The sequence below is a fragment of the Primulina eburnea genome, chromosome 7, assembly GCF_022965805.1.
Source record: "Primulina eburnea isolate SZY01 chromosome 7, ASM2296580v1, whole genome shotgun sequence".
NCBI classification, from domain to species: domain Eukaryota; kingdom Viridiplantae; phylum Streptophyta; class Magnoliopsida; order Lamiales; family Gesneriaceae; genus Primulina; species Primulina eburnea.
Window position 1 is genome coordinate 16,854,741 of NC_133107.1, and position 16,850 is coordinate 16,871,590.

General features: G+C 34.9%; 1 protein-coding gene across 3 annotated transcripts; it reads left to right on the forward strand.

Moving 5' to 3' along the window:
• Positions 1 to 8,634: 8,634 nt before the first annotated feature.
• On the forward strand, positions 8,635 to 16,205 carry LOC140837282 (phosphoglucomutase, cytoplasmic). Of its 3 annotated transcripts, none has more exons than XM_073203392.1 (19): positions 8,635 to 8,788; positions 8,913 to 9,004; positions 9,901 to 9,982; positions 10,982 to 11,037; positions 12,171 to 12,284; positions 12,383 to 12,445; positions 13,233 to 13,352; positions 13,478 to 13,578; positions 13,873 to 13,932; positions 14,032 to 14,131; positions 14,230 to 14,387; positions 14,461 to 14,556; positions 14,656 to 14,719; positions 14,811 to 14,892; positions 15,007 to 15,182; positions 15,281 to 15,357; positions 15,439 to 15,574; positions 15,649 to 15,765; positions 15,894 to 16,205. In XM_073203392.1, the coding sequence occupies exons 2-19, from the start codon at positions 8,924 to 8,926 to the stop codon at positions 15,963 to 15,965; spliced, it is 1,755 nt and encodes a 584-aa protein (XP_073059493.1). In that variant the 5' UTR covers positions 8,635 to 8,788; positions 8,913 to 8,923; the 3' UTR covers positions 15,966 to 16,205. The 3 variants fall into 3 exon arrangements, with proteins under 3 accessions (XP_073059493.1, XP_073059495.1, XP_073059494.1); XM_073203394.1 differs by having other exon boundaries at positions 8,644 to 8,819; XM_073203393.1 differs by having other exon boundaries at positions 8,673 to 8,824.
• Positions 16,206 to 16,850: the final 645 nt, after the last annotated feature.

Here is a 16,850-nt window from a genome sequence, read left to right on the forward strand (position 1 = left end):
AAAAATGTCCACTAAAATTTTAAAAATGAGTGAGACGTTTCATACTTACTTGGCGTTGAGGGATTTGTTGGATCTCGCTTGGGGCCACTGCTTGCACATACTAACATGATTACATGCACTTAATATTTCATAGCCTAGACGTAATCGTTGTGCTCACCACCCGAATGACAATTTCTTATGACAATTCTAAAATCACTCGTGACTTGACGTCGTTTAATCAATGTACTAAACTATGACATCGACCCCCGGAGCAAATCCTAATATGACATGTGAACGTTTCCCAAAACATAGGAGACTTGAACCTAAATAATGATTTAAAAAGTCATGTTCAAGCGCCTAGGTGCCAAGCACTAGCGCCGCGGAGCTGGCATTGCCGCAGCCTTAGCGCCGCGGCGCCAGGCTTGCGAGAGTCGGGTTCTGCGGCGCTCCACATTGAGCGTTGCGGCGCTAACCCTGCGCAAACTCGACCCCAATTGTGCAAATTTGTTGCAAACTCTAACCCACGCCTTATCGACTTGAACCAATACCTCGAGACCCATCCTAAGACACTATGGTAGTGATTCAAACTAACAAAAATGCCCCAAAACAACGATGCAAGCCATACAACGCAACTCAAAATGTGAACACGACAATTCGACACCAAAATGTTTCCTAAGACTTCTAATGCAACCAAGTGCCTATCGACACAAGACGAAGCACCAAAATTCATCCCACTATCATACTCACAATTCTTAAACGCAGCAGCGATCAACCAACGGTTCCAACGAAGCCTGCAACAAATAAACTTCAAGAATTCGTCAAGAACACATTTCCAGAAAAAAACAGTTTGAGCAGTCCCACTGAATACAATCATAACTCACTCATTTTTTATCCAAATATTTCGAATTTACTCTCAAATTGAAGGAATCGAAAAGTACTACGTTTTATATGTGGAAGGTTTTTCAGAAAAATGCCCGAAAAGTCATAGTATTCAAAAATAGAGTAAAAACGAATTTCTGAGATCTAAAAACGTTGTAAACATCTATCCAACAAATTTTCTGCTCAAACTTTGAACATCACACATGGATTTTTACACATAAAAACATCACAACACATAATATGACTAGATCGACGCAGGAAAAAGAGAATACATATGCCTTTGATATTAAAATTTACCGAACCAACGATATCAAAGCGTGAAAGAAGCGAGGGTTGATCCGGGACGATCGTGGAACGATTTTCTTGTAACAAAAATCACGCAAACTTGCTGGAAAATCAGAGGAAGGAGCGGCTGCTCTTGCTCTCCAAGAACCCTAATATTTTCTTTAAAAATGAAATGAATAGAGAAATGAAATGTGTGTGTGTGTTGTGTGTTGTGTAATTGTGTGTGTGAGTGTGTGTGTGCTTGTGTTTAGTGGAAATTAAAGGGGAAAATAAATGCCTAATTACACAATTAAGAATGCTAATTAAAATATTAACCCTCTTTTAACTTTACTAACAAAGCCCCAAATTAAAGTTTAAAATAACAAACTTGATAAATTTTAAAGGTTTTAAATTCCTAAAATCACCTAATAAATAAGTTTGGATTTAAAATGTTAAAAACTAAATAAATCATTTAAAATGCCCCAATCCTAACTTAAAATAAAATATCACACTTTAAAATTGCCAAAATCGTCGCCGGTCTCTTTTTCTTGATCCTGCATCGAATAATAATCTGAAACATGAGACTCAAGAAAACAATTAACGTGCATCCCATAAATATAAATGATTTAAAATAATGCAATTTAAATAGATCATGCATCGCTATAAATCATTTTAAACTTAAATAAATAATTTAATAATTAACTAAATTCATGGGTTTGCGTGTATTGATTTTGGACTCTACATGTACAAAAGCAGAGTGTAACGTATGGTGGGAACGCCGTATTTCAGAAAAGTTACAGTGTATGATTGTCAAAAGAATGTTGACATGGCTATACAACAGATATAAAGATTCAAAATTCATTCATTGTTACCGTTGGAAGCAAAGTCTATAAATAGCTGAGAAGATCAGCTAAAGAAAAATAATTAAGTTACGAAAGATTGCCCAAGTTATCAAGCAATATAGTCAAGAACTCTGCGCATATTCCTACAAGTTTAAAAGCTCTCAAAAGCTCATGCTTAGTGTACATATTCATAGCTTTCAGGCTATACTTTGAGCTTAAAGTACAAACACTCATTTTTGTATTATTAGATCTTGTAGAGATCAGTTGTACTAAGAAGTTACACATCAGTTGAGTACTGATACATTATATTGATACTAAGAGTTTCAGTTTTGGCAGTGTTAAGTCCAACAGAAGGGATTTTGTACAAATATTTTTATAAATTAAAGTCTTTTAGTGAATATCCAATATTCAAGATAGAAGGGGTGACGTAGGAGTTATTGAAATCCCCGAACATCTACAAATCTTATGTTCTATCTTATAGTTATATTCTATCTGTCTTTCAGTTATTTCCGCACTTTTATTAAATTAACTGATTGACATTGACAACTAAACTGATTCATCCATCGAAAAGTTGTGAAAATTGTCAAGTGTTAATTCAACCCCTCCTTCTAAACACTTGTTCACTTCCAACTGATCCTAACAAAATCATATGTGTCAAAGCATGTCTCAACATATCACCATATACGTGTTCATCTCTTTTAATTGAATTTCATTCATTAGTTGTGACTCTTATATCAGCTCTATTCAATGGATCCATCTGCGTACAACCGTGGTACCCGGCGACGAGGACATTAGCGACAATATTTCCCATCCACTGAGCCTTGGCCTTACATCTCATCGTATACATATACATATTAGTATCAACCAACTCCCTTCTTTCAAAATGTATCATAATTTTCATCACTTATAAAAATCATGCATATACGTAAGTTTTCTTAAAATCAAGCATGCAACGTATTTTCATAATTTCATAAAACGTCATATACAAGATAAAATAAACATTTAAAAAATGTCAAATCGTGTTTAGGTGCTGCCAGGACTAAAAACTCGACCCGAGTGCAAAATGACCATTTTGCCCCTGAAAACCCTAATTGACCATTTTACACTTGGACCACAAAATTTCGACCCAAATCCAACCAAACTCCTTAAAACACCTAAAAACATATTAATAAGAATTTCTTAGACGTAACCTCGAATCTGTTTCAAAACCTATACAATTCGTTTTAAAACCTGGACCGGGTCCCGATTTTAATCTGAATTAACCAGAAACTCAACCAAATCTTTCCAAACTTAAACCATGACTTAGTAACACAAGACCAGACTTAAAAGCCACCCAATTCAAGTCACTTATGACCTTAAAACCTAGCTGGAACTTGCTGTACTTTTTCTGCACCAAGGTACCTGAAAACCCTAGTTAACTCCTAAGCCAACTTATGTTCTAGTTTGATCCTAGTACAACAACAGCAAGACCAGACCCCACCAGTTACCCTAGGACCTCAACCAGACCCTCCTGGACCTAATCAATAACGGCAAATAGCCCCACACACGTAGCCGTGCGGCTATCACTCCAAAAAAACGTGAAATCGATGAATTCTAGGCTAGCGACCTGTCCAAGGACCACTACCAGCTGTGCACCGACCACCTAGGACCACGAATTAGACCATCTATGGTCAGAAACACGGCCTGGAGTAGGCCTGCACACAGACGTGAACCCACACACACCATTCGAACCCTAACGTGCCCATGAACAAAATCACTCAATCGGCTCCTTCACAGTCTTGTCCAGAACTGTTTCTAACACATCTAAACATTCCCAACATACTGTAAAACATAACCCGTACACTAATCCTAGCAGCCCCATCAAAACCGAGGAGAAAAACGTGAACATTAAAGCATGGGGGTTTGGTTTTTCTTCATGTACATGCATTCGAAATCATAAAAACGTTAGCTCTACAACATGTCATGCATAAACAATAAAAAACAAGTAATATCGTGTGAAATATGAGAAAATATAGGTTTTGGTCGTGCCTTTGCGTTTGAAATGTTCGAAAAATTTGCTACAATGGCGTAGAATGGACACCGGAGGGACGGGGGACAGTTCTAATGAGACTTTAATGAGAAAACCAAAGAAAATGGCTACTGATGGACGGCTTGTGCTGCTGGAAATCGAGGGGGCGGCCACCAAGTTTTGATTAAGGTTAGGGTTTAGTTGGGTAGTGTTTAAGTTAAATAAACATGCATTAATGAGCCCTTTATAAAAATTTAAAATTTAAAAGGATTAAAAGGGTTTTGTGTCCATTAAGCACTAAAATAAACCTAACACGCCAAATAACACTCTCGAAAAATATTTATTTTAGGTACGTTTTAGAAAATATCGCCCGAACTCTCAAAAAGTCCCCTGATTCGCTAAAATTTGCGTACCAGTTAAAAATACGACTCGACGAGTAAAGATACTCAACCAAGGCCCATTTTCAAAAATCATACTTAATTACACCATCTACTAAATAATTAAAATAATTATTCAATAAAAACATTTTTCCTGAATATTCCCGGTCTCCGTTCCTTGCTCGAGCGCAAAATGCAACATAGAACCCTAATGCATGAATCTTTAAAGTAACCATGAAATACACACTTACCCATGCAATAATCATGCGTTAAATACATAAAAATCATTAAACAAATATTTTAAATAAAAACCCTAGATCGCATGCATTCGAGTTACGTAGTTTCAATTTCGTAGACTTTACACTACTGGACCAGCCCTACAGCTCACGCGCAACCACAACCCTCAACCCGTGAGCTTGAAGCCTTGCGCGACACCCCTATCTCGTTTCAGCCATAGCTTTCGCACCTGCCTTCCCTTAGCCTATCTAGGACCATGACCAAACCCCCTTAGGGCCCCTGGACGTGCCCCAATAGCAGCCAGCAGCCACACCCTCAAGGACAAAAAACGAAACCTCTACAACCCAAATTTTCGTTCAACCTTTTTACCCTTCTTGTCTAGCCCTCAGCCAAGCCTCTATGGACCCTTAATCATGCTGAAAAATGTCCCTTCTCATAGCTCTATCACGGTAGCCCCTTTGTGCAACATAAACATGGATTTAAAAGCATGAAAACTAAAGTTTTGATAATGTATTGTCATTAAAACGAAAATATTAGAATATATAATAGTTTTCATGCAATCATGTTAAATACACATAATATGGTATGAACAATCACTACAAGAAAAATGCCATACAACAACACACGTACGACAACGGTTTTTCAGGTTTTTGTGAAAAACCATTGCGTAGAGTTTTAACAGGACGGTTTTAGCAAAAAAAAACCGTGTCTTTTGGAGCAAAGTGACAATGGTTTAAAAAACCGTTGTTTTTTAGCGTTCAAAGACAACTGGTTTTTCGGGTCAAATGGACAACGGTTATAGAAAACCGTGTCTATTAGCGCGGTTTTTTGGAGAATAGACAACGATTTTAAGAAACCGTGGTCGATTAACGTGGTTTTTAGACAAACAACAACGGTTTTGGTAAACCGTCGCTAAGTTCACATTTGCGACGGTTTAATATAAACAGTCGCTAACTTTAGCGACGCTTTTAAGTCAAACCGTCGCCTATTAAACATTGGCGACAGTTTAATAACATCCGTCGCTAAATTTAGCGACGGTTTTGAATAAACCGTCGAAAAATTAAAACATGCGAAAATATTTCAAAACCCGTCGCTAACTTTAGCAGCGGTTTAACCTAATCCGTTGCAAAATACGGCGACGATCTTATCAAAACCGTCGCTAATTTAAAATTCGCGACCGTTTAACCAAAAAACCGTCACTAACTCACTATAAATACACCTACTCCGATCCATTTCCCTTCACAACACTTAAAATTTTTCTCTCATACACAATTTTATCACTTCACACAACACTTAAAATTTTTATCACTATTTCACAACACTTAAATTTTTTCTCTCATACACAATTTTATCACTTCACACAACACTTAAAATTTTTCTCTCATACACAATTTTATCATTTCATACAACACTTAAAATTTTTCTCTCATACACAATTTTATCACTTAAAATTTTTCTCTCATACACAATTTTATCACTTCACACAACACTTAAAATTTTTTTCTCATACACAATTTTATCACTTCATACAACACTTAAAATTTTTCTCTCTTATACTTAAAACACTTAAAATTGTTCTCTTTTACACGATTTTAGCTTCAATGATTAGTTTTTTTAGATTTAAATTATTAAAAGAATTTTTTTTATTTTTCGAAACAAATTAGCGACGGAATTCTTGATTAAAGACCGTCGCTAAATGTAGCGACGATTTATATATGCTGACCGTCGCTAATTTAGCGACGACTTTTATATGCTAACTGTCGCTATTTTTAGCGACGGCTTTAAATAAAACCGTCGCTAATGGATTTAGCGACGGTTTAAAATACTGTCGCAAATGCTACCTACCACAACAGGTAAAAACCGTTGTCGTTGAACAGACTTTCAACAACACCCTCAGTTACAACAGTTTTTAAAAGACATATGACAACAGATAAAATCCGTTGTCGTCGTATGCCGTTTTTCTTGTAGTGAATGAGTGAAGGAAAATTAAGACCTGCCTTTTGCATATTTCACGCACGGAAAACTATCCTTAATGCGAGGGACGTTGACAGAGAGGGATGGGAACCTGCTGCATTTTAAATCCTCAAAAGTGGCATGGAAGCCTTTGAAAATTAGTGTGTGTGTGTGTGTGTGATGGCTGCTAGAGAGAGTCCTAGTGTTTCTAGGGGTGAGGCGTGTGATTGTGTATGTAGATTAGGGTTTAAAACACAATCCTTGGTATTTGATAAGGGCACCCACATTGGTGCATTAATGGGTATTATTAACGCCCATTAATGTTCATGCACCAATGTGGGTGCATGAATTATTAATCTTGGCTGACATGGCAGCCAAGAAATTCATCAAAATGAACGGCATTATTTCGCAATTTGCGACGGTTTTTCAACATCAAAAGCGTCGCTACTTTCGAATTTTTTTTAAAAAAAGTCGCTATTTGCGACGGTCGCTATTTTTAGTAAAATTTTACAAATATTAGAAAGATATTGAAATAATTAAAAATAAAAAAATGAGTAAGTGGACAGTGGGACCCATAAATAATGAAAGTTGATATTAAATGAATGTGGGTGTGTGTTAATAATGAGAAAGTGTTAATGTAATGAATATGTGGCTCGTGGACCCCATAACTTTTGATGAGATGGAGAATTATTAACATGGATTAATTCGAACGGATGCGGATGCCCTAATAAGGTTGAAAATTGGTCCAAAAACCATAGTATAATAGGTCCATTAGGCCCATTAGATACTATGAAAATTACTTTTTTTACGTAAGTTTTCGAAAATATTAGCGAATCCCCAAAAAGTCTTTATTTTCGTCAAAAATCGATTACCGGTTTAAAATATGACTCGACGGGTAAGAAAACCTCAAAAGATACCATTTTCGAAATAACATATTATTTATACCATATATTAAATAATTAAAAATAATCATTTAACAAAAATATTTTTCCCTTACGGTATCCGGTTTTCGTTCATTGATCGCGTCTCGAATTATCCTTAAAAACACAGTTTATACATTCTAATAGAAAACCATATTTTAAACATATATACATGAATATTACATTCAATAAATACAATTAAAATAATTTAATTAATCATTTTTCATTTTTCCTAGATTTGATCGCGCTTTGGACCTAACACTAATGACATATAATATATGGAAGTTTTAAAGCAAAATCTTTCTATGTCTATCCTTCTTCCAGAATACGCAAAATAGTGGCTGCTTGGTTCTAATACAATGAATTATTTTTTATTGTCATAAAACTAAAGAATTTAACAAGAGGTATTACCACTGATTAAATCAAATATTCCATAAAATTATCTTAATATTATATAAATTCCGATATTTAAAATTTTATCAAACACGCAACACACATGTGCTGTGTGCCGCGTGCTTTTGATTGCTAGTTTACATTAAGACAAGAAAGATGAGTGAAAAGTGTGAATACTAGTTTTATTCAAATTTCGGATAAAATCGAAAAAATCGTAATTCCAAACCGAAAACCAAACTCAACCAAAAATCGGACTTTAAATTCAGATATAAACGATAAAACATAATACTTTGTGGTTCGATTTCAGATTTTATTTATCAAAATCGAATCGATCAAAAAATCGAAATTTAATTAAATTACTATTTTAATTTAGATTATATATTTTATGAGATAATATTTAGTGAACTAAGAATTATTTTTATAAATTTTTAGTTTATTGTTGTTTATTTAGTTCATTTAGACTTTATATTTTAAAATTTTACTAAAAAATTAACTAAGAAAATAATATATTATATTTTAATTACTAATTTAAATATTTATCAAAATCAAATAAATATAATCGAAAAAACCAAACCGTTTTGTTATAAATAAAATCGAATCGAAAAAAAAAATGATTCACGTATCATATTATACATTTTGAAAACCAAAAACAAAAAAAAAAATCGAAATAAAAAATGGAAACCGAACTGAATGGATCGAAAAAGGCACAAAAATAAAAAAGAAAAAAAAATAAAAGCGGGTATCTCATGATTTACGAGTAACTGAATACGAGAACAATCCATTTCACCCCCCATGACTCATCGCTTCACCGGCTCTATATATTTGCCATTCCCACTTCATTTTCTTAATATTCTTCGTTTACACTCGCTTTAAATCTGTCACCTTCTCATCCCTCTTTTACGAAAGATTCTTTCGCACACTTTCATATTCACCAGTGTGCGTAATCTGTTTCAATTGAATTCTCGCAGTTAGGTTGATGCATCGTATTTTGTTCTTAGCTTGATCCCATTTGTGTTCCCTTCTTCTTGGTTTTCGTGTTAAAATCTGGGTTGTGTTTTAGGTTGACTGAAGATGGTGGTGTTCGAAGTTGTCCGCGTCGAAACTACGCCTTTTGATGGCCAGAAACCCGGGACATCTGGTCTTAGGAAGAAGGTGAGTTTTTTGGATTTTTTTGTGCGGAATGTGAATCTGTGTTAGAGGAACTTTTGATTTGTGGGATGTTTATGTTTCTTTCTTTTTTTTTTTTTTTGGGTTAAAAATGTGGCCTTTTCTCTTGGCTTCTGATAATTAATAAGCGTTGTCGTGTTTTATGATCTTTTCATCTCTTTTCTTTTTGGTGAACGACTTGATTGCGTTATCAAAACAAGATCTGGAGTGTTATTTTTAGGGGTTAATAATCAACATTGGTAGATCTAATGGCTTTAACATGGAGTAGCATCATAAGATGGATAAAATTGATCCTGTTAGCGTGGAATCTCATGCCCTGATGCCATAATCACTGATTGCTGTCCGTATTATGTATGGTTGTAATGTGAGATCTCATGTTTTTGTTTGGTGGATCGTCTTATTTAAGTTTCCTTTGGTGCAAATGATACATGATTTTTTTATGTCATGAATTATCTTGTGAGCTTGTATTGAATCATATGGAAAAGAAAATAGAAGGATTGGCATGATCATTTTCTAGAAAATAAAAGTAAATAGTTAATAGCTCTAACTTTCAAATATAGAATGGTCGAAATCAGTATCATAATACTTAGGCTTTTAATTAACCCGTGGCATGAACTGAATCTTGTCGTTTCTGCTAAGATCACAGAACACCAAAATGGGAATTTCCCTTTTATGCCGTTCCATGGATTAGTATTAACAGAAAGGGTATTTAGTTATTTTGGGATGGCGGTGCGGTCAGTTTTGAACGAGAAGTCCGTGGACCCTGATACATTTATTTTTGAAATTTTCAAAATGGTTTATTTATTAGACTTTTAGTCTCAAGTAGTGGTTAGTGTTCTCTCATAGTTGATTCTGATATAAAGGTGTCATGCATGATTCAGGTTAAGGTGTTCAAGCAACCACGATACTTGCAAAACTTTGTTCAGGCCACGTTTAATGCCCTTGGGGCTAATAAAGTCAGAGGTTGGTGTTTTTCATTCATATATATTACATTCTTCGAATTCCTTTGTTCCTGTTCTAGAGACCGAAAGTTTATTGTCATGAATTCTGAGGTAAAGGACTTGGCATCTCCTTTTCTGTTGCAGTTTTTGAATGTCTATTTTCTGTTGGGAAGTGCACTACAGTGTTTGCTAGAAAACATGAAGATCAACATAGATTTAATGTATTTTAACAGCCTGCAACAGGCCATGTTCAGCATAGATTTAATGTATTTTAACTGCCTGCAAATATGTAATGTGTTTTATCAGGCATATCAAATGATTTACTTTTCTTAAGGAATATGTGAATAAGTTTTCTTTTTCTGTATATGATGCTGGCATGCACTTGTTAATCATTTAAGCTTTTTTCGTTTTGATGCATCCTCATTTTAATAATATGACCATGTTAGTGTGAGGTCTTCCTAGGGTCATTTTATATTGAATATGTAACTAAAAAGAAACAAATTACAGTTAGCATTTGCAATCTGTGTATAATATAATCAAGCTGTTCACTGGCTGAAAGTGCCTGCCCTTTTCATTTATCTTGCGAGTCTTCTTAGTGTTTCCATATCAATCTTTTTTTTTTTTAACTTAAGTTCTTTACGACTTATTGAGTCTTAGATTTTTTTTCCTGCATAGAAAAACAAACACATTTTGGCTGTTACACTTTTATTTCGTATTTTGGAGTTTGAGTTGCTCCTGTTTGGGACTTTTCTAAATCAAACGAGAGGAAGATATTTATTAGTCATTATGAGATTTGGATTGTATCTGACTTGATTTTCCTGTCAGAGAACTTTTCATATAAATGCAGTTACGATTTGGTTTATTAAAAGAGTGATGGACGAGAAAGAAAGGCGTACATGCCTGTATCAACTGGTTCCGAACAACGGATGCGTGCGAACACAAACCTATGTGCACATACACCCATGAACTGAATGCATATCAATTGCTACAAGTACATAAATTAGCTTGGATTCTTTTTCAGGTGCTACACTTGTTGTATCAGGCGATGGTCGCTACTTCTCAAAGGATGCTATTCAGGTGCACCCATAAAATTTGTTGCAGAATAACCATTTCTGTTTTTATCATTCATAGTTTGGATAGTTAATATTGATGTCAATGGTGATTCTGTATGCTATATATATATATATATATATATATATTATATTGTTTGAATACAATGTTTGACATCTCAAATCATGATACCATGTATCTTTACATGACCACTTATTGATGTTTTCAATATCACGGAAAACCAAAGGGTGGACCATGCATGGTTGTTTCAAAGTACCTATTTGTAAGAATGTTAATGCTTTTATTTAGGATATCAAGATTTTTGAGTCAATAGGTCTTATCCCCATCTATTGCTAAAAATCTGTGATTCATATTTATTTTGAGAATTAATTCTGAAATTTTGAGATGGTGCTTGGATATGGCATGCTTTTGAAGTGATGTGATTTTTTTGGGGAATTTTGTTTATAATAATTGACTAGATATGTCTAAAGACATACCATTTAGATAAAAAAAAAGAAGGTATGGAAATGGGTTGGAGTTGGGCAAGGAAAATTGAGACGTAAAAAATGAATATTTTGATGTGGATTTGTTAGGGAAGAGAAAGTGGAGTGAATTTTTTTTTGAAATAAGAAAATAAATAAAGCAATTAATTGAATACACTCTTAGCTTTTCAACGAAAACTATTATATAACTTAATTTCTGAAAATTTGAACGGACAAAGCCTACTTTTGGCTCTTCTTGCATGGACTATGTTTCCACTGGTGTCATGCTAACGATAGTCATTATTCCAGTCTTCAAGCTCCATGCTCACATTGTTGAGAAGTTAAGATGCACATTAATTTGGATTAAAAAAAAGTGAACAATTAGATGGAGAGCATCTCTCTGGTGCATTTTTTAAATTTGAAGTCTTTGAAGAATGAGAAAGTATTTCCTAAGATAAAGAAATAATTTTTTCTTACTTGGTTCTCTTGTATCAAGAGATTTGAACTTGATGTCTTTGTGTCTCTTTAGAACTGTAAAGTTTATCGTTTATGATAATAATTTATCGGTTCTGTTGTAACAAATTAACTGTCTTTACTTCTAGGTTTTTGGATTATTGAGACTATTTTCCTTAGTATTGAGACTATTAATATGAATATTTTTTCATTACACAATGGTAGATCATTATAAAAATGGCTGCTGCTAATGGAGCAAGGCGTATCTGGGTTGGGCAAAACGGATTGCTGTCCACTCCTGCCGTATCTTGTGTTGTACGTGAAAGAGTTGGCCATGATGTAAGCAACAACTTAAAAAACCCACATGGAACCATTTCTGCAAGTTTTATATACATTCACAAATGTAATTTTTGAAAGTATTTGTGAAACCTGTGCAGGGATCCAAGGCAACTGGGGCATTTATACTGACAGCAAGCCATAACCCAGGTGGGCCCCTTGAGGTATGTTCTTGACGTTCCAGACTTTCTATATGCTTACATGTCGTGAAGCATTTTCAGTAGGTATTTGAAATTGAAATATGTCTGTTTAATTGAACTCATGAGATGGAATCATGAAGCCCGATACTATCAGACCAAAACCCTGTCTTCCGTCCAGTTAGTGCTTCAAGGACTTTGGATTTTGTTTTCCGCAGTGTGCTATTTGACGCACACTTTTGTGTTCATGCTTTGCTTATCAGGCTTTTAGCTACCATGTATCTCACATGGAACTCTTAAAAACTTTTAAATTATATAAAAACATATTCATTTTCACCCATGTTCCATTGATTATAAATATGAAATGTGCTCGTTCTCTTGCAGTCTCTGGTTTATCTTAATGCCTCTTTCACTATTATCTGTAATTTTGAACCAAATTTCACTTGAATTTATGTATTATTGTCTTTGATATTTGAAGAAAGTGACTATTGCTACATGGAAAACTTTGCACATTCTACTTTTATCCCCTGGATTTTCATCCATACATTAACTTATTCTTATGCCCAGTTGGGTGTGTTACTGGTCCGCTCTTTAAGAGAAAATTTACCAAAGAAGTTGACAGCGTAATAAGAGCTTGTAGTAGTCCGGTTTATACTTTGGTTCATTCTTGCACCCATTATTGTAGAGGGGATGGCTGTGGAGCTAGATCTAAAATTATTGTTCTTTAACTGCATGTGGTTGCAATATTGCATGTTACGAAGCATGTGCCTTCTATATAAATATTTGATTTCATATTTATATCTTTCTTTAACAGGATTTTGGAATCAAATACAACATGGAAAACGGTGGACCTGCGCCGGAAGGAATTACTGACGAGATCTACAAGAACACTACTACAATAAAGGAATATTTCATCGCCGAAGGGCTGCCGGATGTATTAACTATCGGAATTCATATCCATTTGTGCACACTGACATTCTTGCACGAACTTGCGCACACACCTATGAATGAATTTTCATAATTAGACAATTTTCTCATGACATTCAAACTACATTGCAGGTGGATATCTCTACGGTAGGATTGACTAGCTTTGCTGGTCCGGAGGGGCAGTTTGACGTTGATGTTTTTGATTCAGCTGACGAATATGTCAAATTGATGAAGTATGTTCTTTTCAAATTATGTGGACCTTGTATTTTCCTGTTAATTTCCAAATTTATTCAGAAATGATTGTGCATTCCTTAATTTCCTTTGAGTGGGAACGATAATGCTCAATTTAGGAAATTTGAATCTATCAGATTATTGCCCATTCTAGTAAATTAATAAATAATCCAGTTTTTAGCTTTGACGAGTTTCCTGTGAAATTAGTATCAGCGTTGTCTATTTAATGGAAATTCTTCTAATCTTGTGACTCAATCGCTGTTCCAGTCCAACATTTGTTTTCTGATCCTTTCCAGGTTCATTTTTGACTTCCAGTCCATCCAGAAGTTACTGTCATCTCCAAAATTCACTTTCTGGTATACATATGCTTGTTTTGATGACATGGGCAGAATATTTTTTCTTTTCTTTGGTTTTAATAGTCTGTTGTTTGCATTAACATTTTCATTTGTTGTTAGTTATGATGCTCTTAATGGAGTTGCCGGGGCTTATGCTACATGTATATTTGTGGAAGAGCTTGGTGCAGATGAAAGCTCTCTACTGAATTGTGTACCCAAGGTTTTTTGCTTTTACTATGGTTTTCGACTAAATCATAGTTATAGTAATGAATCATTGATGCGATATTTTCTCTCCTTTTTTTCCTGTAATCCGAACAGGAAGACTTTGGTGGAGGTCATCCTGATCCCAATCTAACCTATGCAAAAGAATTAGTCGCACGTATGGGCCTCAGCAAGACAAACAGTGAGCAGGATCCACCAGAATTTGGCGCTGCTGCTGATGGAGATGCAGACCGCAATATGATTCTTGGCAAAAGGTACCTCTTTAAACATTAATGTTCGTTTTTGTAGACTTTAGTTTCATGCTTTTGACTTGTGCGCGTCTGTCAGGTTTTTTGTGACTCCGTCTGATTCTGTCGCTATCATTGCTGCTAATGCAGTAGAAGCCATTCCTTACTTTTCTGGTGGTCTAAAAGGAGTTGCAAGGTCTGTCTAGTTCTTTTATATATTTTGAGTCTTTTCAGCTCTTGAATGCATGTGAATTGATGGATAATGCACAATCTGATATATTTAGTCCTGGTGCAGGAGCATGCCCACATCAGCTGCTCTTGACGTTGTTGCGACAAGCCTGAATCTGAAATTTTTTGAGGTAGAGGGTCAAATAAAATTTTACAGGACGATTTTGTACTTTTAATACACTAGTTTTATTGGTCTGATATGATTCTGTTCTTGCTGGTAAGGTACCCACTGGCTGGAAATTCTTTGGCAACCTGATGGATGCTGGAATGTGTTCTATTTGTGGTGAAGAAAGCTTTGGAACCGGTAAGATAAACGTTTTATTCTCCACGATGCATGGGTGAATCACTGGCATTTTATTTCTCCGCCGGAATGAGATGACTACCACCGTTGTTTCTCATGCAACACTTGACGTCACAGGTTCGGACCACATACGAGAAAAAGATGGAATCTGGGCTGTATTGGCCTGGCTATCTATTCTTGCCTATAAGAACAAGGGTAATATCGGGGGAGACAAGCTCGTGACCGTTGAAGACATTGTTACCCAACATTGGGCTACATATGGGCGTCATTATTATACTCGTTATGACTATGAGGTATGCACAAAACTTAGCTGGTCGATAATAAATTGTATTATACATAACATTATTATATTTTCCTTGAATCACGTGCTTAACATTTGTTGCATTTCAAGAACGTTGATGCTGGTGGTGCGAAGGAACTTATGGCTCATCTGGTCAAGTTGCAATCCTCCCTTGGTGAAGTTAACGAGTAAGGTTTCTTTTCCATGTAAATTTATGTTTCGGTTGAATTTGTATGACAGAGTTCTGAACAATTCTCCATGAATTTTAGTATTATTATGAAAGGAATACGCTCCGACGTCTCTAAAGTCATTGATGCTGATGAATTCGAGTACAAAGATCCTGTTGATGGTTCTGTTGCAAAGCATCAGGGCATCCGATATTTGTTTGAAGATGGTTCCCGACTGGTAAATCATCTTAAAACAATTCAATTTTTCAGATAAAATATATCAATGCTGATCCATTTGGGATAATGCACCAGGTTTTCCGTCTTTCTGGAACGGGTTCTGAGGGAGCGACCATCCGCCTTTACATCGAGCAATACGAGAAGGATCCATCAAAGACCGGGAGGGATTCCCAACAAGCGCTTGCTCCACTGGTGAGATTCTTATTTTCGGTGTATATGACCAAAATATGAAATGGTTATTTTCAGTGTATATTTTAAATCTGCTCGATTCGTTATCCTGCATCCTCACCCAACTTACTTTCTCAATCGTTGGCTTGCAGGTTGAGGTTGCTCTAAAGCTCTCTAAGATGCAAGAATTTACAGGTCGATCTGCCCCTACAGTTATCACATAGATAGATGATGCAGCGACTACTGATTTTCCTATGATATGAAGTAAAATAAAAGAATTACAGATCTGAAATATAGTAAAATAAAAGAGTTACGGATCTGGAATATTGAAGGTTGAGACGATAACAAATAAATTGAAGGAAGGCTAGGGTGTGCCTTCATTACTACTTTTGGTCTTTTCTTTATATCTAAAGCCATTTTTAAGTGTGGATAAAATGTATTGATTTGAACGAATTTCTTTTTTTTTTTAATTTCAGGATCCATATTTCAAGAATTTAACATTTTTGATAAAATATAATATACAAATATCTTAGATTAATTTCTAAAACAATTTGAAATCTCTGAAAATTCAGGGTACGTTAATTTCGCCGACTAGAAAATTTATGTATTTAGTTTCATATTTATTGTATTTTTACGTTATTTATCATCTTCGCTGGGTATTTTTTTTTTGTTTTTGTTTTTTATGTTTAAGATTCATCGAAGATGCTTCATTTTACTATGGTTAATGCTTAATCTCGATGTTTATCTTTTCTCGCATGTTTTAGAAACTTGATGTAAATTTACAGTAAGTGAAATGCTTTTAAAATTTTTATGCCTTTTTAAATATAAAATACTATTTTCATTCGGTTAAATTATTAAAAGTTAAAAATAGCAAGTTAATTTGTACAATCGAATTATTTCTTCGTAAAAGAGCAACATTAGTCGGAATTTGCAATAATGTTGGCTCTCGATCAGTTTCAAGAGTTCAAACCATGCATGGGTCATCTTCCTACTAACTACTCCATATTTTGTGGATGACAATAAGCAGCTGATTAGTCCTTTTTTTTTTTAAAAAAAAAGACTAAAAGATTACATAAATACTAGGACTATTATTTATGATGCGTTGCTCA

What these genes read in the sequence shown, in the direction of transcription:
- LOC140837282 (XM_073203392.1), top strand. Translation starts at nt 8,924, where the DNA reads ATGGTGGTGTTCGAAGTTGTCCGCGTCGAAACTACGCCTTTTGATGGC. An exon ending in TCTCCAAAATTCACTTTCTG is followed by an intron (nt 13,933 to 14,031) that starts GTATACATATGC and finishes ATTTGTTGTTAG; the next exon opens with TTATGATGCTCTTAATGGAG. An exon ending in TTGAAGATGGTTCCCGACTG is followed by an intron (nt 15,575 to 15,648) that starts GTAAATCATCTT and finishes ATAATGCACCAG; the next exon opens with GTTTTCCGTCTTTCTGGAAC.